A 22,532-nucleotide genomic window follows, 5' to 3' on the forward strand; every position below is an offset into this window, starting at 1 on the left:
TTTTCATATCAGTGAAGTAAAAACATGCTTAGAGTGATGTATTCCATGTCTATAGTGAAGTTTCTGTGATCCTTGCTTATAGTGATCTATTTTTTTCATATGAATGAAGTAAAAACATGCTTAGAGTAATGTATTCCACGGTTAGAGTGAAGTATTATGATGCATGATGGTGTCTTTATTGATGTATGCTATTTCAGCGGATAAAACATTGGCAGCAATGAAAGCTCAGTTTATACCCATCAGCAATCTCAAAGGTTTCATGCAATAATTTCAGTCTTATAATAAAACATGCTTAGAGTGATGTGTCTCTGATCCTTGCTTATAGTGATCTATTTTTTCATCACAGTGAAGTAAAAACATGCTTAGAGTGATGTATTCCATGGTTATAGTAAAGTTTCTGTGATCCTTGCTTATAGTGATCTATTTTTTTCATATCAGTGAAGTAAAAACATGGTTAGAGTGGTGTATTACATGGTTAGAGTGGAGTGTCTGTGATCCTTGCTTATAGTGATCTATTTTTTTCATATAATTGAAGTAAAAACATGCTTAGAGTGATGTAATCCATTGTTAGAGTGAAGTATTATGATGCATGATGGTGCCTTTATTGATGTTTGATATTTCAGCGGATAAAACATTGGCAGCAATGAAAGTTCAGTTTATACCCATCAGCAAACTCAAAGGTTTCATGCAATAATTTCAGTCTTATGATTCTATATGCATATGAAAAGAAAGAATCTTCTAATTTTAAGTATTTCTATAGAACAAATGCAAAAGCCAATTGGTGATAAAGCTTCAACAAATGAAGTTGTTGCAGCCAAAAAGAGGTCAAAGAATCGGGAGGATAGACCTCAACAACAAGTTACTGCAGCTTCATAGATGCATTATAAGCACTACCACTATATATCGTTGATGCATGTTTCTCGATTTTCAATTCTGTTCGCAAAATAGGCACTTTTGTTAAATCATAGTATTCAAGTTTTGCGCTATTACTTCTTTGAGCCTCCAAAGCATGGTTATAGTTCATATAAAATGACATAAGGTTAGCCCGAGACTTTGAGTACCTTTTAAAGAAGTTATTCTGTGATTCAGACAAAGAAGTTGTCTTTATCAACGAGCTCATCGGAAAATCACGGAAAAAAGCTGGAACCCAAAACTTTCTGGATGCAAACATTGATGAAATATACATCACTGTAATGCACAATATACATCACTATATGCTCAATATACTTCACTGAAATGAAGAAAAAACAGTACATAAGACATGCTCAATACACTTCACTGCAAACATATTGTAGTTCACTAATTGCCCAATATACTTCACTGAAATGAAAAACAATTCACTATAAGCATGCAGAAATATACATCACTGTAATCATATACTAGTTCATTATATGAATAATATACATCACTATATGCTCAATATACTTCACTGAAGTGAAAAATAGTAATTAGTGCACACATACCTATTTGTTGAGTATGTCGTATCAAAAGAAACAATATCACCATACAAATGATAGTTTCTCTTGGCAGTTGGATCACTCCAAAACAAACGTGTCAGTCTATCTTTTGAGTTGACCTCAAATTCATATGTAAATGCACCACAAAGTTCATTCTTCATGCGCATCTCATTTAATAGCATTTGCGCATCAGCCCCTTCCACCTATGCTCTAAGGTCACGTCTGTAGTTGTGCACTTCTAAAACAGTACACCCTACATAATCTAGTCCACCAAGCACTTCCTTGAATAAGCTAAAACTTAAAGTTGGACCAATGTTTGCATTAGCGCAATCAAGGATGACTTTCTGATGGACTAAATCCAAATTGCAATTCAACTTCATAAAACGCTTATGGCGTTCCTCAACCATCTCATGATTATGTTCTTCAACGAAACTTTGTATAACATAACCAACACCCATAAAAAACTTCCAAGACACTTTAGCATTACAAAAGCACTTAATAGAGGAACGCTTGCGTTTCACCTCCGATTGTTCACTCCTTCTTTGCTTTGTACCTTCTGGGCTACACACCACGTAAATCCAAGTAATGACATCTTTTTCCTTTTTCGATCCCTTTTTTACGGGTGTCAAAACCAACATATCGAGCATAATTGTTGTAGAAGTCCAATGCACGATCAAGGGTCATGAAACTTTATCCAATTTTTGGTTTCAAATAATTGGGTCATTTTGGTACTTAAACCACTGTAGAAAAATATACTTCACAGTGAGCATATAATAGTTCACTAATTGCATAATATACTTCACTGTAAGCATATAATAGTTCACTATATGCTCAATATACTTCACTACACGGTGATGAAAAAAATAGATCACTATAAGCAAGGATCACAGACGCTTCACTCTAACCATGGAATACATCACTCTAACATGTTTTTACTTCACTGATATGAAAAAATTGATCACTATAAGCAAGGATCACAAATACTTCACTCTAACCATGAAATACATCACTCTAAGCATGTTTTTACTTCACTGTGATGAAAAAAACAGATCATTGTAAGCAAGAATCGCAGACACTTCACTCTAACTATGGAATACATCACTCTAAGCATGTTTTTACTTCACTGTGAGCATATAATAGTTCACTAAATGCATAATATACTTCACTGTAAGCATATAATAGTTCACTATATGCTCAATATACTTCACTACAAACAATATTTACTTCACTATAAAGTATATTTAATACACGATAGTACATATTTACTCACTACAAAGCATATTTACTACACTACAACGCATATTGATCATAATTACTTCATTGTTCGTCACATATACTTCACTCTAACGTCTTTTCACATCATGCACAATTTAATCATGCTGAGCAACAACACTTAATTGATAATAATTGATAATTACCTTTAGATTCAGTTTCTCCTTCCTCTCCCGATGAAGAGGAATCAGAATCAAAATAATCTTCCGATGAATGTATTAGAATTGAATCCATGTGATATGGAATTGAATCCAGACGTCGCGATTTGACCGGGAAGCTGAATCCAAAGTCGCGATCAAACATGAACGAATTTGGACAGGAAGCTGAATTTGGTTCAGAAATCGCGAACACAATTCACGTTGATTCTGTGAACAAATTTGGTTAAGATTGGAAGAAATCACCGCTTGAATTTGGATGAAATCGCGCTTTGAATTTAGGAGAAATCAGCGTTGAATTCACGTTGATATATTGCTCTGAATTCACGTTGATATATTGAATTTTGAAAATGCCCTTGGGCTATTATTTTTAACAAAAATCTGAAAATTTATTTAACTTATAAGATTAAATTGGAGTAACAAGATGTGTGGCTGAGATTTATTCTCTAGCTATACACTTAAAATTAGTTAGACCTTGATCACTCCTATATATATATATGTATGTATTATATGTGTATGTATTCTGCCACAAACAAATGTGTACATATATATGTATTCTGCTGCATAAAATTTCAAACAAGTGCATGTCAAATTTTCTACCTTAATTTTGAGACGTGTATATATGGCAGACAAAACAAAAACCATGTACATATACATATTACATATACAGAAACATAAATATGTATATGTGTAGTTTGAATTCTTTACAGAATCACAACTATTTTGTGTTAAAGAGACAGAAGAGAAAGGTAGAGGCGGAGGCAGCGAACAGTGGAGGCACCCGTGAAAGAGGATGGAAACTGGTCTGGAGTGAGGAAAATAGGAGATGAAGGCAGTGAAGAGTGGAGGCGCCGTGTAGGGGAGATGAGAAGGGTGGACGCAGGTTTGGAATAAAAAAGGCGGGTGATTTGGGACAGAAACGACGCTGAATCCTTTTTTATGAAGTAGAATTTAGGTGGCTGAATTTTTTATGAAGTAGAATTTAGGTAAAAATTTGAAGGGGGTAATTTAGGCAATTGATAAATGGTTAGAGGGATATAATATTAAAAATGAACATAAATAAGATAAAATATCATAAATCCCTTATTTTGAAGAATACACATGCCTCGATTCTAAATTACGAAAGGTCAGCGAATTGAATGCCTAATTACGAAAGGTCAGCGAATTTAACCCCTTATTCCGAAATTTCTCAGTAAAGATCAATGTGTAAGTACTTTCTTTATATATACACAAGTATGTATTTATTTGTATAGAAAAAATATTGACACCTTCAACATCAACCTTCAACATCTTGTAGAAAAGGGCACTATCATTGTATCTACCATAATTCTTCTACCTCAATCTTGATCATCCACCTCATGAAAAGGCAGTGGCACCATCTTCACAGCTCTAAATTTGCCTGCGTTATTCAGATGCTCATTCTCCAACCTAATCAATAAACCAAATGTCAAAAAAATAAAAATTTAGTCTCTAACAAGATGTCAACTCATTCACCATCAAAATCTTGAACCTTATTTTTCACCTGTAAAAGTTCCATTGCCCTGTTCTTACAACTTCAAGTGCTGCTAAGAACAGCATGGTAACTCTGTAATCAACCTTTTCAAAGTTGTAGTGAAAAACTGTCTGCAGCCAAGCTAGCCTGAGCACAAGGTTCAACCCCTGCACCATTCAACATATCCTTCTCAATCATGGAAATTCATAAGGAAACTTTCATTCCATTTTGAAGATAAGAGTAGAAGATTGTGTACTAACTAACCAAAGAGAAGTAGTAAATGAACTTGTGGCGAAGCATGAGCTCATCTCTCAGCCACGGGTTCTTGGAGTTGAACTGGAGGAGGCCCCAGTCCTTGACAAAGTCCCAGTAGAGCTGATACACAGTTGCAGCGCTGGACATGATCACAACGAGGCAGAGCCATCCGGCTGTCTTCTTCTTCTCGTACGCCATTTTGGCTCCTGCAGACACATATTTTCCTAGGTTGAGAAGATGGCTCTTGTGCCCCTCATCAAACCAACGTCGGGCACACTGCACGTCGTTCAGGCATCAGTAACAATGTCGAAAAGATTCAATTATTCAAGCAAGATCATAAGACCTGCAGGGCTCTCCAGTAATAAGGCAGGAAGGAAACTGCATAAGCCAAGTCTTTGTAGTATGTTATGCTAGTGCAGTAGTTGTAGTCTTGAGTTTTGTAGCTCCCGGTTATGTAGTAACATGCTATGTACTCAATGGTTCTGAGTGTCGGGACCTGATCCACAGACGAATTAGCTGTCTAAAATTTCAAGATTAACTCATCAAGACCTGACCAAAATTATTTACCTGGCTACAAAGTTGATCAGCCATGAAGAAATCTAGCATCAAGACCTTGTAAAGAGGCGATAACACGATGTTTCTTATCACAGAGAGCAAACGGTAGCGACTTGACTTGTAGATCACGTTGAAGGGACAGATCAGGACTGTAATGAAAGCCTTCAAGAGAAGTGATTAGTTCAAAACTTAAATACTCATGCTAGAAAAATGGTCTTATTTTTGTTTAAGAACATTGTTATGCAGTCAAAATCTACCAGAAGGAGAAGGTCGGGGATGGCTTGGACTTGAGTGTAGGAATAGCCCTTAGCCACGAGCGATAAATGGACAAACAAGACTCCGACTACAGCGGCCATTGATGAGGTGCAAATCAGGAACACATCTCTGTACTTGAGCTCCTTTGTGGGGCAGAGTTCGAAGATGAAGCTGTAGTTTATACGCGTCTTTCTCCATACAAAAATGTTGCATCCGAACAGGAAGAGGTGCAGAAACAGCATGCTGAATATGCTGCAAAATTGGAACCAAAAAATTGCTTGTCAGTCATAATGGTCTCAATCTCAAATATGAGATGCAATCTGCAGCAACGTGGCGTGCACTTGCCTGAGCACGGGATAGACTGTTTCCATGTACACCGTGTCTGACTTAGATGTATACATTCCTGTTATATGAGCCATGATAACATATCCTACGAAGAGTGCTATGAAGCCCCCAGCGAACAATCCTGACCGTTGACAAGACAAAAACAAGGGATCAGTCTCTCCTTTAGTGTATTTTGATAATGTTACATCCTGATGAACAACATATGATCAAAGATATATCATTTTTAACTTTATTTTGAAATATTTATTTATGGGACACAAATTTTGTAAGTTTGATCCATTAGTAGGAAAATCACCAATAAAAAAGGTGACAACGTGCGATTCTGTACGCTGAGTCGGCCTAAGATATTTCATGGCCTTCCTTTTATCATCTTCAGCAAAATGCTTGACAAAAAGCTCCTCAACCTCATCTGCTAATTTCAGTGCCTGTAACAGTAATGAGATTTCTTGTAGTCTGAGACAAGAACTACAGAAGAAAAGCCACAGACCCCACATCCAATCATCCTCCAATCACAATGTTTATTATTGCTAGACTATTGCTCTCCTTCATCATTTTACACACTCCCACAAAAAGAAGAATGCAACTTTTTAGGTATGTGGATCACCTTGTCTGAACTGTTGAAGAAGGAGCTCTCCACCACTCTTAAGTAAATGGGAAAGACTTGTTTGTTTGTCACCTGAGAAAGCAACATGGAACTTTCTTCTGTAAAGATGAGCAGCCCATTAAAAAGATGAAGATTGGCCGTGTATATACTTACTTTGTCGAATTTCTTCAAAATCTTCACAAATGCTAGCATGTTCAAGTTCCTAAATCAATTTAAGGAACATAGTTCAATTTCTAAGAGCATAAGAAGCTACTACAAGTTATAGCAAGGTAGAAATTTGCACATGATAAAAAACACACCTATAAGTTTTGAGGTAGCCTAATCCTTTGTAGAGCTCGACAAAGGCGCCCCTAATCATCTTTTCTGCATGATGAAGCTTTTTCTTGTTGATATGCAGCTTGTTTCTCTCCGGACCACATTTCTTCGACGATTGGTTCACCAAATCATCCCACAACAAGTAGCTGATAGCTGAGAATGTACGGGATGGATTCGTGACAGGAATGCAGATTCTCAAGTTCTTCCCTTGGCAGTTGATCACGCAGTTAGAGACGGACTTGAGTTTCCCGTCCCCTAGCTTCATTCTCATTGATCTTTCAAGTTCACCCGACTTGGGAGATTCAGAAGATTTCACATCATCTTTGTCAAACTCTCCAGTTATATTCTCCAACCCTGTCTCCGTAGTTGCAGAATACTTGATGGACTCTTCATCTATTACCAAACAGATAGAAACAAAAATCATGATATAGTTTTCAATCATGACTAAATCACTAGAACAAATGAATGACAAAATGCATTTATATGTATATACTCCCTCTGTCCCATTAGAAATGAAACGTTTTCCTTTTTGGTTTGTCCCATTAAAAATGAAACGTTTCTAAAAAAGGAAATAACACTCTCTCTACTTTTTCTTCTCTTACTTTACTCTCTCTTCTTTAATTCACAAAACAACAATACATAAAATCCTGTGCTGAAAAGCAAATATTGCATATTTAATGGGACGGAGGAAGTATAATGCAAAAAATCAGAGGAAAATCTGCTGCATACCACATGATATAGTGCCTGAAATTGACTCTTCCTCCTTCAAGTCCTGCGAGGAATGCCCTTTAGCCCGTTGGTGCTGCTTCACAGCGGCCTTAAGCTCAGTGAGAATCTCCATTTGCTTCTCCTTTGTTCTGTAAAACTGGTTCGCTTTGTTGAGTTGGAGATCCAAACAAGCAAAGAAGTCGACTCCAGCATCCGTGTCAGCAACCTGCTCCAGCAGCTCAGTCTCGTACATGTCTGTCTTGCTCGCGGAGACTCCAAGCTTGCGGTGAACCTAGAACACGGTGCGTTATCAGATAAAAAGGTTTGATAGCTGGATAATGCAGGTGTACAGGTGTCGTGTAAAGCAAGGGTGTATCCCACTGATCAGGATAAAAACCTCAGCTAAGTCTGAACCTGGCTATCAAAGAAATTCCTCAACCCACTTTTACTGGCTAGTATAGTGGAGGTAAGGGTCGAATCCCATAGAGATGATGCGTTTGGGTAATTGTGGTGATATTCTGGAAGGGTTTGGTTTGCTACCACGCTTGGGTTGAGATTCTACCTAGACCGGAATTAAAGGTGGTACTCTATTGACTAGGTGGAGTGAGAAATGATCGACATACAGCTGTGTACGTGAGAGTGAGGAACATGGTGTTTCAGGGACATGTGGGAAGTACTTGGTTACTTTAAAAGACTAAACGGAATATCAGAGAAAATGTGGTAGTTGGGTAGCTACACTGTAGGGTACCAGCTTAAAAGTAAAGGACAAAGGCAAAAGTAACTAAAAAGTAAAAATGGTCCCAAATTTGGATGTGGACATTGTCTTCTCCAACAAGTATGAACACAAATCAAATAACTCAGATTCTATGAACGAGAATTTCAGGTTGACAAACTCCACAAATCAGATTCATGATTAAAACTCTAAATCAAAAGATTAATCTAGCGAAACTGAAATTACGTAAACTAAAATTTTGCACTTAAACACTTCGGGAATTAGATCTAAACAACAAGCTTAACTACAAACTCAGATCGAACAACTCCAAATGAAATCATGCCTTCAACACTTAGAAACAACTAGATCTAAGCTACCTAGGCAGAATGAAACAGATTCAACAGAAAGAGATGCATAAAAATAACTTCATTGCATAAAACGTTTGGATCTAAACGAAACACTTCAAAAGATCAGAAGTACTGAAAATGCAACAGATCCAACGAAAGGAAAACAAGTAAAGGTTAACTAAGAAAGCGAATAAAATTGTTTTGCCACTCCGGGCGATGAAACTGCTACGACTACGGAATAAACTGGCTGGAACGGTGGAAGGCGAATCTCCGGCGGACTTCTGGAAACTTTAGGTGATCATGGTTGTGGCGAGGAATGAGAAGTTGTAGGACAATGCTGAAGGAAACTGATCTACCGAGAGAAGATATTCTAACTAAGAGTGGAGTGTGTCGATCCTCTTTTCTCTCTCCAAGTGGCTTCCTTTTATAGGGAGGCCTGCCCTTGATTTTTAGGATAGACTCTCTTCGTGAAATGACTCTTTTGCCCTTGTTTGTGGTTGATCCTTCCCAGCAATCCTTCTTCTCCATCTCGAGCCTTTTTGGCATGCATCCTGGTCAGTATTGCACCCTTCTGGTGCTCTTTTCACCTGAGTTATCCGAAACCCTTCCTACTGACTGGAACCCTTTCCCTGTACACTTTAGCAACTGTTTTGCAGATATAACCCAATTATGCACGTATACTGACTAGTAACCAAGGCCTAGAATGCGACTTATCAAACTGCTCACACTTACCACAGGCTTGTCCTCAAGCGTGAAGAACAAACCAAAAGAAATAAGTCGAATTCTAGCCTGGTCATACCCCTGACCGACTCTATCCTAAACTAGACTCTAAACTATGACGCAAAGAAAAACACATTCACGACGGACAAACACATATAAACAGACACACAAAACACTTAAACACATTGATCGAGCTATATTCTCAACCATCCCTCCCCTTGGGATAAGGTGCAATCCGGCCTTAGACAACCTTGAACTTCTACCGCCCCCTTTTCCTTCCCAGTCAGTATATCTGCTCGTCAAGATCACCCAAACTCTCGGTCAAACACCAGATTCGCTCAGTCACTCATTCCTCACCGGGGATGTTAGGACTGTATTCTCTCATAATGCTAACCACATATGCTTCAGATTCAGATCTCACGTGCGGTTCCTGAAGAGCTTAAAAACTGCTACTTTATTTCGATGTGGGGGAACTGTGTGCATTTGGGCTCTTGGCTGTTACTTCTTTTTGGCTGGACGTTTCCTGATATTAGACTCCAACTGGTCAGTAGTTTCCTTGTGGCTTCGCCACACTTATTCATTCTTCCTTCTTTTTGTGGTCAAGTGTTTTCGACCATTTTCTTCAATATTTTTTTTATGTGGCTTCGCCACCCTTATTCCTTCTCATTTTTTTGGACATGGGATTTTCCTGGTCGATTTTCTCTTTTTTTCTCGATTTCTGTCTCCAATTGGCATTCTTCGTACGTCCTCCTGGCCAGTTGCCTTCTTGCCTTATGCGTCGCACACACACAGTCCCAGTGGCTAGTGGGTTATATCTGGGTATAGAATTGACTAGAAAGAGGGGTTCTAAGGGTGTTTTTTTTTGGTGGGGGTTTCCTACTGCCTTCAGGACTTGCTACACGCGGTCACCTTACCCTAGGCATCATGTGTCAGCCACTCTTTTCTTTTCTAATTTGGTGGAAAGTGATTCCACTTAGGCTTATAACTCACCATTTAAGAGGGCTTTTGTATCTGGCTCTAAGGATGGGTTTTTCTCTCATACTTGCATTATCTATACTGACTAGGAGATACTAATGGGGTGGTTTCCATTGTCCAGCATGTCTTATCTCCCTCAATTCCCCTCACCATCAGTTCGAGGCAGTTGAGTTTTAAGCCCATTCATAAACACATATATACAAATCCTAGACCCTAACAAACACTATCACGCACAGTTAACACAAACCACACATATATACATGTCATACTGGGCATTATATCCCCCCTCCCACTTCACAAGTATTTGCCCTCGGATACAGCCGTGAAGTGGAAAATTGGAATGGCTAGTATGGCCGACAAACAGACACAAAAAAAATAAGGAAAAAATAAACTTAGGCTAAAAACTTCTCACACTTAGACTATGTAATAGGCTAAGTGTGAGTTATCATGCATACGAAAAGAAAACGAACACATACACAAGCACAAAAGTAGCAAACCCTGTGCTTCTCACACTTAGACTATTGAATAAGCTAAGTGTTGTGAATGGGGTTTGCACTCACATACTACACAAAATTACTCTACCTAAAACAACAAAACAACAAATAAAACTAAAACTGAAAAAGTTAAAGAAAAACTAACTGGTCAGTGGGGTGGTCACATATTCCTTCTACTTCTCCGCGGGGCAGGGATGGGTGCAGGTGGTTCTTCTAGTTCCTCTTCCTAGGTATCGGACTGACTCTCCTCAGATTCTGCCGGGTCATCGGCACCTTCCTCCTTTGATTCTTCTGCCTCTCTCTCGGTTCCCTGTTGTGCATCATTCTGGCCCCCATGGCCGCTTGTTCCCGTTCCTTTAACTGTCTTTCCTTTCTCCAACTCCTTCAGAATTCTTTCCACCACATTGGTCAGCCGTTTCAATTCCGCTCTAGCTTGCCGGTTTTCCTCCGCCAACTCTGTCACTACTCTTTCCAAATTTGCTTGCCTTTGAGCTTGCCTCCGTTCTCCTTGGCCTGTTATCGCCCGTCCGGTAGGGATAGCCTCTTCTCCCATATCGTAGAAACGCGGGACTCCCTCTCTGATGTAGACAGTATTCGTGCGGACGAAGAAGGGTATATCAAACGGGCCAGGAGGATCCAAGGGGGACAAATTGTCAGCCTCCACAATGATGACATTGTTCCTCACAAAGACTCCCAGCAGGTGGCACAGGGAAAGATTTCTAGCATGATGTGTAGCGATGAGATGGCACTGATAGGCTGTCCAAAAACCCAGATGTAATCTCCTTCCGCGCTTGGCGCACCAAAGGAGGTAAAGTTCTGTCATCGACGTCCGGACGACTGAATTTGACTGCCCTAGCAGGTTGAAATCAAGATAGAGCTGAACCAGGCGCAGGATGTGGTTGTTGAAATGGATGGAGCGGGATATGGTGGATGAAAAATGCCCAGCGGCTGGGTGAGTGAGTTCCTCCCATGCCTCCTGGGGTTCAAAGTCAATGTGCCTGCGGGGAATCCCCCTTTCTCTATTCCTCCAATCCGGCCATATGGCTTCCTCTAAACTACACATCTCCAATCTGACCGTCCATTCAACCAAACTCATGCTCACCTCTCCTCCGAACAACCTAAAGCTTATTGACTCCTCGTCCAAATCGGTAGTAACCTTGAATCTAAAAGTTGTGAAAAATTCCTTCGCTAGCATAACAGGGATATTAGTATCCCTATTCTCCAATAACCAATCAAATCCCAACGCATGCACATAAGATAGAAATGGTTCACGGGCATCCAACTCATCGAGGGAAGGAAAATGGAGTACCTTTCCACACTTAACTTGTTTGCTTCCGTCATCCTTATCAGCAAAAGCATCTTGGAGCTTTTTGGAGTCGAACAACTTCATCTCTTCCACCACTTCATCTGTGAGTTCTACTGACCAGCGCCTGTATCTTAGCCTGTCCACTGGAGGGTGTGCTAACTCCCGATGGTCATGTGGGAGATGCCTCTCGCTAAGTTCCTCGTCTTCTAACGAGATGTCGCTTTCTGACCCTGACTCCTTGCTGGCTATGTACTCGCTGTCACTTGTCTCTTGATGGTGTGATGGGATTCCTTGCTCTGGATCTCTGATATCAATGCCGGTGTTACCCGTGTGTTGTTTCTTACCTCTTGGTCTGGTTGTCACAGGGGCTTTCCCCTTCCTTTTCCTTTCTTTACGGTATCTCTCCTCATCTTCATTTTCATTTCCTTCTTGTTGCTCTTCTGCGGTTTGTGTTGAAGGCTTATCCTGAGCAGTAGGTTGGGTCTCCACGCGGATATGGGTATTGTCATCTCTTGGCTCGTCGTGACCTACTGACTCAGATGCGAGGTCCAGACTCTCAGCCATCTTATCAGTTTCTTCTCTCTAGTCACTCGGGGTGGGGGTGACCACTTCGGTTGTCGTCGAAGCATCTTCCAGGTTAGTAGTTGATAAGGATTTCTCATCAGGTTTTGTAGGAGTAGTCCTTTCTTCTTCACTCGAAACCTCCACTGCATCTGCTGCTGTGTTTGCTTTCGCCTTGTTGGATGTCCACTTCCCTAGGCATCTTTGCTACACTCGCTTCGGCCGTTCTGCCTTAGGATCGCTCTTCAACACCAATTTCCTCTTAATTGCCTTCGGTTTCGACACTGGAGGTGCCACTGGCTCTCCACTGGTTTTCTTCTGTTGGGGTCCATCATAGGCGGTACCGGACCGCTAGGTGACCTTGCTCACGTTTGCCTTCTCAGGCACATGGAGTGTAGACAGGAGTTTCCCTGAGTTGCCTTTCAATTCACCCATCGAACTCGCCAGCTGGGCTAACTGCCTATTCATCATATCCATGTTCGCCTTATGCTCCTTCTGGGCATTCTGCATCCCTTGTACTACCTCATTATTGGACTGCAATTCACCCTTGATACCTTGCTGCGAAGCGAGCAGTTCTCCCATCGTATCCTCCATGGATCTCCTTGACCTGTTAGGATATTGTGACTGATTCGGACCTTGGTGATGGTTATACTGGGGGTTTTGGTTGGGCTGGTAATTCTGAAAATTTTGCTGGTTCTGGTTAAGTGGGTATTGGTTATACTGGGCAGGAGGGTTGTACTGGTCTTGGTGATAAGGAAACTGGTTCTGGTTCTGCTGGTGTTGGGGACCTTGATTATGCTGATTCTGGTAATTTTGGAAGTTCCTCTGGTGGGGCGGTACATAAACAGAGTTTGAGTTTTGGTTATGTGGGTTTTGGTTATGGGGTTGTTGGTTCCTTCCTGACCAGTTGGACTGGTGGTCGGGATTTGCTGGGCCACGGTTGGGATTCTGGTTCGGGTGGGGGTTGTATTGGTTCTGACCTTGACCTTGGTTCTGATTTTGGTTTCCATCTCCCCATCGAAAATTTGGATGGTCCCTCCATGGTGCGTCCCGTTGTCTCCCCGGGATCCAATTCCCACTAGAATTATAGTACCCTGCAGCATTGACTTGCTCCACATGGACGAAGTCATTCGACTAATCGTAGGTTGGCCCTTGACTCCCCTGCTCCACAGCCTTATAGTTCCCAGTTGGGGAAGGTGGTGGAGTGTTCTTCTTGATTGCGCTCAGGAGCGTCTTTTTCAGCTCTTCCATCTTCAAGTCCATCTTCTGCTCTATTTTTTGCTCTATCTTCTGCTCCTGATCAGTAGACGAAGCACTCGCAATCCGTTCTCTGCTGTACCCATCTCTCAAATTGTCGTACTCCTTCTTCGCGCTCAGAAGCTTCCCTAGGACCTTTTTCACTTCACTAACCCTCAGTTGCGTGAAGCTTCCTCCTGACGACGAGTTTGCCAGATCTTTTGTTGCCTTATTCATCCCCTCATAAAAGGTATGATGTATCTCTATATCTTCCATACGATGGTTCGGACATGCATCCAAAAGGCTCATATACTTCGCCCAATAATCACTCAAGGGTTCATCGTAACCTTGCTTCACACTGGTTATCTCTCTCTTCAGCGCACTCGTCTTTGATGACGGAAAAAATTCGCCTAAGAATGATGACTTGAAATCGGCCCAACTCTCAATGGAGTCGGGTGGCAGGCGCATGAACCATGTGTTGGCCTCCCCTTTAGGACGAACGATAAGGCCTTCAATCGGTAGTCATCCTCGGTTGCCCCCGCTGGCCTTCTCTGAGCCTTACGAATCTTACAGAACTCATGAAGGAATTCGTAGGGGCCTTCATAGCTCTTCCTACAGTACGTGGGTAGAATTGCGATAACATGGGGCTTCACATCACAGGCTGTATGTCCTGGGGTGACAACTATAGCTTGCGGCGGTTCTCCTTCGGTATGCGCGTTCAGCGATCCGATCTCCGGATCATCATCTACTTGGGCAGCCATCCTCCTTGGATTACTTTCCAATTGTAGTACCACTTCTGGTATTCCTCCTTCTATGGTGTCTTTCTCTTCGTTACTACTCGTACCTAGGTCAGACAGGTCTGTCGACATGCCAGAACGAGTGGTCACAAGTATAGTCCCTCGTTGGAGTATCTTCGGTCTCTAATGGTCAGGAGCCGAGCTGCTTCTTATAAACTGAAATAAAAATAAAAAAAAGAATTATGCACAATATATACGCCAAAGTATCACACACAATAACAGTTAATAACGCCACTCATCCCCGGCAACGGCGCCATTTTGATAGCTGGATAATGCAGGTGTACAGGTGTCGTGTAAAGCAAGGGTGTATCCTACTGAACAGGATAAAAACCTCAGCTAAGTCTGAACCTGGCTATCAAAGAAATTCCTCAACCCACTTTTACTGGCTAGTATAGTGGAGGTAAGGGTCGAATCCCACAGAGATGATGCGTTTGGGTAATTGTGGTGATATTCTGGAAGGGTTTGGTTAGCTACCACGCTTGGGTTGAGATTCTACCTAGACCGGAATTAGGTGGTACTCTACTGACTAGGAGGAGTGAGAAATGATAGACATGCAGCTGTGTACGTGAGAGTGGGGAACATGGTGTTTCAGGAACATGTGGGAAGTACTGGGTTACTATAAAAAGCTAAACGGAATATCAGAGAAAATGTGGTAGTTGGGTAGCTACAATGTCAGATCTGTAGGGTACCAGCTGAAAAGTAAAGGACAAAGGCAAAAGTAACTAAAAAGTAAAACTGGTCCCAAATTTGGATGTGGACATTGTCTTCTCCAACAAGTATGAACACAAATCAAACAACTCAGATTCCATGAACGAGAATTTCAGGTTGACAAACTCCACAAATCAGATTCACGATTAAAACTCTAAATCAAAAGATTAATCTAGTGAAACTGAAATCACGCTCACTAGGTGGCATGCAAGGTGGCGGAAATCACGTAAACTAAAATTTCGCACTTAAACACTTCGGGAATTAGATCTAAACAACAAGCTTAACTACAAACTCAGATCGAACAACTCCAAATGAAATCATGCCTTCAACACTTAGAAACAACTGCAACAACTAGATCTAAGCTACCTAGGCAGAATGAAACAGATTCAACAGAAAAAGATGCATAAAAACAACTTCATTGCATAAAACGTTTGGATCTAAATGAAACACTTCAAAAGATCAGAAGTACTGAAAATGCAACAGATCCAACGAAAGGAAAACAAGTAAAGGTTAACTAACAAAGCGAATAAAGATTTATTTGCCACTACGGAATAAAGTGGCTGGAACGGTGGAAGGCGAATCTCCGGCGGACTTCTGGAAACTTCAGTGATCATGGTTGTGGCGAGGAATGAGAAGATGTAGTACAATGCTGAAGGAAACTGATCTACCGAGAGAAGATATTCTAACTAAGAGTGGAGCGTGTCAATCCTCTTTTCTCTCTCCAAGTGGCTTCCTTTTATAGGGAGGCCTGCCCTTGATTTTTAGGGTAGACTTTCTACGTGAAATGACTCTTTTGCCCTTGTTTGTGGTTGATCCTTCCCAGCAATCCTTCTTCTCCATCTCGAGCCTTTTTGGCATACATCCTGGTCAGTATTGCACCCTTCTGGCTCTCTTTTCACCTGAGTTATCCGAAACCCTTCCTACTGACTGGAACCCTTTCCATGCACACTTTAGCAACTGTTTTGCAGATATAATCCAATTATGCACGTATACTGACCAGTAACCAAGGCCTAGAATGCGACTTATCAAGGTTCGAAATGAACCAAAATATCAACTCTGAGATCAAGAAGGCACAGGAAAAAGTACTTGAATGACCCTTGGCTCTCTATGCTTGCTGTCAAGAAAAGTATGCTTTCTCAAAGAAGAAATGATGAGATTAGAAAAAGGAAGTGTTGTGTTTCTTGCTGTTGGTTTTTGGTTATAGAAAATTTGTATTTTCTTGACAGCCTTCTTTAGATGCCAGTAATCCACAAATGCTTCTTTCCATTCAGGAACCAACTGCCCCTCAAACTGCTTTGAGAACTTCACCATTTTTGGACAATGCAGGCCTATGCTGTTTCAACTAGTGAGTGAAGCAGTGGAGAGGGCTGAGATCCCATTATATATGGAGAGGAAAAAAAAGGAATCTTTATTCATGGCCATGGAGACAGCACATTCAGTTTCTATCCGATACGTGTGTTTTGATCCTATGCTCGTCCCACTTGGAAGGGTATAACGAATGGTCTGATCGCACTGGAGAATCGTCTTGTGTTAAGGCGTTGCAGGGCTCGAACAGCATGCTGCTGTTGTGCCTGCTTTGAAAAGGTTGTTGCAAATATTGTGTGAAAAGGTGTGTGTGTTTTAGTCCATTTTTTGCATGTGGGAGTTAGTTTGTTGAGAAAGTTTGTTTTGTGCTTTTTGGTCATGAAAAATCATGAGGTGGTTTTGCTAATCACATAAAGAGGTGGCTATAATTAGAGCAGCCAGAAATCCAATAGATTTGAGGACAAAAAAGGTGTAGTAATTCGAATTCTCCCACTTTGAAAACTTCAAATTTTGATACTTAAATTTAGTTAGGAGCAACAAGAAATGGTGGTTGTTGGTAGAGTGTAGTGTATTTTTTGTGATAGGTTCAAAATCAGTTGTGAATAGTATTTTGAGTGAGATGCTCATGCTATTACAACTAGTGATTATTGGTGGTGAAAGTTGTGAGTTGTATTGTTCAATCCCTTTCCATAATAGTATTTTGATAGTGTAACAAAGCTCCTTGTTAGTGCATGAAACTTCATTAATGTTGTGTTGTCTTCAATTTTGATAATTGTATATGTTGCCATGATGAAATGGACCAACACAAGTAGGCCTGCAAATTTAATCTGCGGGTTTCGGGTGTACCCGACCCCGACCCAATACCCGACCCCCGAAACTATAAATTATGGGTTCGGGTACGGGTTTTGGTAGTTAATGTTAGAATTTTTCGGATTTAGGGTACCCGAAACCCGTATTAGGGTACCAGACTAATACTCAATTAAACCCGATTAATTATGTATTTGTGATTAATATTTTGTATAGGTTGCTTTGACATTTTATTGTTCTATTATATCGACTTTAATACTTCTTTACATTCGTGTTATGATCATGTTGCATTATTTATGTTCTTACTTGTTATCTTTTGAAAATATATAGTTATGCTTTCTCCATTTTATTTGTTTGTTCACTTAATGTCTTAAAAAATTATTTTAATCTATTTTATGTTTCAATTTATGTCAAAAATTTCTTTTTATTTTAAAATTAAGTAGTTTCTATTTGTCTAATGTCTATTTTATATAGACAAAGCTAAAACATTAGAAATTTAGAATTGAAGTTTAGACTTTTAAGTAATAGTCAATAAATAGTAGTATTGTGTTATTTTTAATAATTTCTATTCTCATCACAATATAATTTATATAAAAGAATAAATTTGAAATATAATAATTTCGGGTTTATGAATACCCGATTAGTTGGGTTTGGGTACCCGCATCGGGTATTAGGGCACCCGAATTCACATACGGATCGGGTATTGGTATGATATTTTTGAGATTCCCGAATTTGCAGGCCTAAACACATGTTGTAGTTTCAAATAGGGAATTAGGAATATATGTTTTTTTTATAAAAATAATAAGTTGATTACGGTTGCTTTAGTGGATGCTGTTAAGGAAGTTTCCAATATAGTCGAAACACGCTTATTGGGGAATTATATCATATTTTAGTGAATTAGTATTTTCAAAGGAAAAATCGAACATTTTAACTAAAATTAGAGGACGCAAATAGTCCTAAAATTCCAAAAAATTAAGTTATTTTGTCCATCATTAAGGAACACTTTCTTTTGCGTCCTAAATTATTGTTATTTTAAAAAAATTAAATCAAGTAATTGCGTTTTAATTTTTTTATCCTTAAAAAACAACTTTTTTGTTGTGGTAAGTATAGATTAAATCGGTTCTAGTCATACAAATTAAAGCTTTGCATCAAGCATAAAAATGAAATGTATTTGACAACAAGGTTTTCACAAGACATAATTAATCAAGCGACATACTGCTTTTTTTATTTTGGCAAAGCTGGACAAAATAATAGGAGTAGGAGTATATGTGGCAGGTAAAGTATACTAAATTGATTTAAGTGTAACAGACTTCTGCCCTGAATAATAATTTGGGGAAGAGGGCTAAGCGCAACGCTATAATTAAAAATCGTCTTGGCCCAATTATTTTTACATCAATAACGGAAATATTTGATGTATTTGAGCTTTTAACATGTCAAATCTGATTTTGGATTAAGAATACTAATATAGGGCAATCACTATTTGAATAAATAACTAGAAAATACGAATTTAGTTCATTATAAGAGCGATTGAGTCTACTATAAATGCATGTTAGTTCACAACACGAATTTGAAAACACGGAGTAAACTAAAACGCCATTATAGTGAACTAAATATTTCACGGAGTAAATGCTTCACTATAAATTATAGTGAACTAAATCACTCTTTTTTTATAGTGAACTAAAATTGTTTATATATCTAGTTACACAATTAAGATTAGTTATACTTTAATCATCTCCCTTTGGAGTAATAGACAAAGATTGATACACATCCGTCTCACAAAAGATGTCACACTTGTGAGATGACATCGAATTTTATGAGATTTTATTTTATGTGTTGAGTGGAGAGAGAAAATATATTTTTATATATTTCTATAAAAGGAAATATAACATTTTTTATGGGACAAATTAAAAAAGAAAGTAAGACACCTTTTATAGGAGGAAGGAATACTTCAAATTATGGACGTGGGTAATTTGAAAAAAGCGATAACTATTTATAAATGTTTTCGTGTGCCATCAAACTACTATAGGCTTTAGTCTATATGCATATTTCTTTTGGGCATAAAATTTAAGAAGTTGATGTGTTAAAGATTAAAATAGAGAGTATAAAATAAGAGAGATAAAGAGAGAGTAAAATATGAGAAAGGATAAAGTTTTTGTCAAAAAAGAAAATGACTCAACTATCATGAGAAAATCTAAAAGGAATATGACCAACTATATTGGGACGGAGAGAGTAGGTTTTAGTATAGTTTTTATCGAAAACAAATGGACGATGAAAGTATGATATTCAAATTAAGTTTAATGTATATTTTAGTTTCATATTTAAATTAATATATCTCATGTAATTTTGTTATTTAAAATAAATTTTAATTTTATATTAATATTTTAATTTAAATGTTTTTATTATTATTAGCATAATTAACTTTCAATTATGTACTATTTTAAAAATAATTTATTCCTATAATTAATTAAATTTCATTAAATCAAATATGAATGCTTTCTAAACCCAAGCACGTGTGCATTCAAACATGACTGCATGTGGAAATTAATATGGTGTTTATGGTTTAATCGAATCCACACACGAAATCATTTTAATTTTTCATATATCTAAAAAAGGACCATGTGCAAATTAATATGGTGTTAATGGTATAATCGAATTCACACACGAAATCACTTTAATTTTTAATATATCTAAAAAAGGACCATGTGCGAAGTGCTAGGCATATTAATTGATACTAGTACTTACTATAGTATTGTGATTAATAATGACTGATTTGTAGAGTTCTTCAACATGTGGTTATGGTCGCACATATAAAAATACCGGATATTAGGCTTAGCAATTAATATGGTCATATATTTATAATAGTCTTGAATTTGACTAACTCGACACTAGTAGTTTCCTCGACCCTCCCATTGTAGCTTGGAGATAAAAGAGTTGCATTCTTGTCTCAATGCTCAAATATTACATAACAATATTATTTTTGTCAATGAATAAAAGATCTGTGACTTTGTCCTGACTTGAATAGTATATTCTCCAAACCAATGTTGCAAATAGCGGGCTATCAATTTTAGCGGAGTCCTCCCGAAAAAGCTATAGCGGCTATAGTGCAGCTATAGCGGCAGCTATTGCTAATAGCGTTTTACAAAAAAAAAAGCAAAATTTTAGCCAAAACATGAGTAATTTCACACATTAGTTCACATACATTAGTTCAGAGCCATTAACTAATAAACTATGATAGCAGCCAATGCAAAATAAAAATTAAAAATAGTATAACAAGCCAACAATGCTCTGCTAGTTCACTCGTGTTGCCTTCAGTTCGTCTTCAGTTCTCTTCTCTCGTCCTCTTACTACAAATCATCATCACTCGAAGAATTCCAATTACTAGAGGCAGATAGAGATGCGAATGAAACTTGCCTTGGCTTTGGGACATTTGGGTGCCTGGCGCACTCTGAGATTGATGTTCGTCAGCCATTTGCTACCGCTGCCGTGATCGTCGGACGTTCGTCGAGGCACTGCAGTGTTCGCCGCCGTCGTCCTAGTGCAGGATCTAGCGTCGATGGCACGGGCCAAGCCGTTCGTAGCCAACCGGTCGCTGCCGCAGTCGCCGTCGTCGTAATCGTTGCCGCCGCCGCCGCCGTATACGATCAGTCAAAGAGATACGGGAGTAGGGAACCAAAAGAAATAGGGTTACATGCACGTAGTGGGCTACTTTTGGGCCAATTTTTTAATCCGGCTTGACGTTTGGCCTGTTGCAACAAAAAAAAGCATAGTGCAGCTATCGACACCGCTACGCTATCGTACATTAGCGGCGCTATAGCTCGCTTTAGCGATTTTAGCGCCCGTATATCCAATACAGAGGATATCTTTGCGGTGGCTTGCTTCAGCAGCTATAGCGGCGCTATCTCGGCGCTATAGCCCGCTATTTGCAACATTGCTCCAAACAGTTTTTTTCATTCGACATTTCATAACATAATACATACCCCTCCAGTCATAATATATACAGATGTCGCTTAATAATAAAAAATCTCACATTTCAATTGCAGCAAAAGGCGATTCAGTCGCCTTGGTGGCCCCACACCCCACCCGATATCACGTGAGGGAATTCAATCAGGGTACGTAGTAGTCCGTTAAAGAGTTTTTCTGATCTTTTTGAAGTTTACTAGTGCCTAGGAGTTTCATGTTCTTAATTCTTTTATACAAGGAAATCACTTTTTTTTTGGAACAATACCATGTATCTATAAAGAGGCAAAAATCACTACCTGATATCTAATTTGTTTTGTGAAAATGATTTTTTTTCTCAATTTGACTTATAATAGTTGGTTTCTTTAGAGCATCCACAATAAGAACAATCTTCTCAATAACCCATCTTCAATTTCCTTTTAGCACATAATTAGCATATCTCATAGTTCATTTTTAGCCCTCCCAGCCTCTCACAACCCTCCAATTAATTCATTTTAATTGTTTGTATCTATTAAATATTAAAACAATAAAAACAAAATCAATTAGAGAAAAAAAAACATATTAAACACTCAAACACACTTAATTAAAAAAAATCTTGTACAATTAAAAAAACACTTTTTGAGAGAATGGGATCTAATAAAATAAAGTGCAATGTATATATAGAGATGGAAAAAAAATAAAAAATAACGCCGCTCGGCTTCCGACCCTTCTTTTCCCTGCGGCCGTGTGGCGTATGCCGAGCGCGTCGCTCGGCCCTCCCCCTGCAATAAGAGCCAACGGGGGCGCTGACCACACGCCGGACGAACACACCATTTGTGAATGCTCTCAAGTATAGTATGTTTGAGTAATTTTATTTCTTTAACTCTATTGTACTAATAGATAGAATTTCATTTGTTCGGTTTGTGTTTTTCTTTTTCATATTTCTAATGATCACAACATAAATTATCCAAAACAACAACAATCAAGGGGGAATGCGTATTATTCCAGTTATTTCGTAATTTTTTGAAAAGAATTTTATAAGCGAAGGAAGAATATAGAAAAACCAGAAACGACAAAAACCGATAACTCCATCGAAGATGCCGAACATAGCCTATGAAAACAGGCCACGTGGTGCCGCAACAGTGGGTCCCGCCCCATTCCTCCCCAGAAATTCAAAATTGTACTACAAGTACTATCAATTCATCTCTTCTCTTC

At 39.0% G+C, this 22,532-nt stretch overlaps 1 protein-coding gene across 1 annotated transcript; it reads right to left on the bottom strand.

Annotated features, from left to right (window-relative positions):
• Positions 1-4,058: 4,058 nt before the first annotated feature.
• LOC121753978 (phosphate transporter PHO1 homolog 1-like) lies at positions 4,059-7,703 on the bottom strand. The gene is made up of 12 exons (XM_042149290.1): positions 7,435-7,703; positions 6,690-7,098; positions 6,544-6,592; positions 6,391-6,462; positions 6,082-6,211; positions 5,787-5,907; positions 5,444-5,693; positions 5,199-5,348; positions 4,975-5,127; positions 4,641-4,907; positions 4,407-4,543; positions 4,059-4,312 (listed from the first exon to the last, which is right to left on the bottom strand). Exons 1-12 carry the CDS (start codon positions 7,664-7,666, stop codon positions 4,222-4,224), a joined length of 2,061 nt encoding a protein of 686 aa, XP_042005224.1. The 5' UTR covers positions 7,667-7,703; the 3' UTR covers positions 4,059-4,221.
• Between the last annotated feature and the right edge of the window lie 14,829 nt (positions 7,704-22,532).

The sequence above is a fragment of the Salvia splendens genome, chromosome 11, assembly GCF_004379255.2.
Source record: "Salvia splendens isolate huo1 chromosome 11, SspV2, whole genome shotgun sequence".
NCBI classification, from domain to species: Eukaryota; Viridiplantae; Streptophyta; class Magnoliopsida; order Lamiales; family Lamiaceae; genus Salvia; species Salvia splendens.

Coding starts and splice junctions, on each gene's coding strand:
- LOC121753978 (XM_042149290.1), bottom strand. CDS start 7,666: ATGTACGAGACTGAGCTGCTGGAGCAGGTTGCTGACACGGATGCTGGA. Junction 5,694..5,786: donor ACAGTCTATCCCGTGCTCAG/GCAAGTGCACGC, acceptor CCAATTTTGCAG/CATATTCAGCATGCTGTTTC. Junction 5,128..5,198: donor CTGATCAACTTTGTAGCCAG/GTAAATAATTTT, acceptor TCTGTGGATCAG/GTCCCGACACTCAGAACCAT.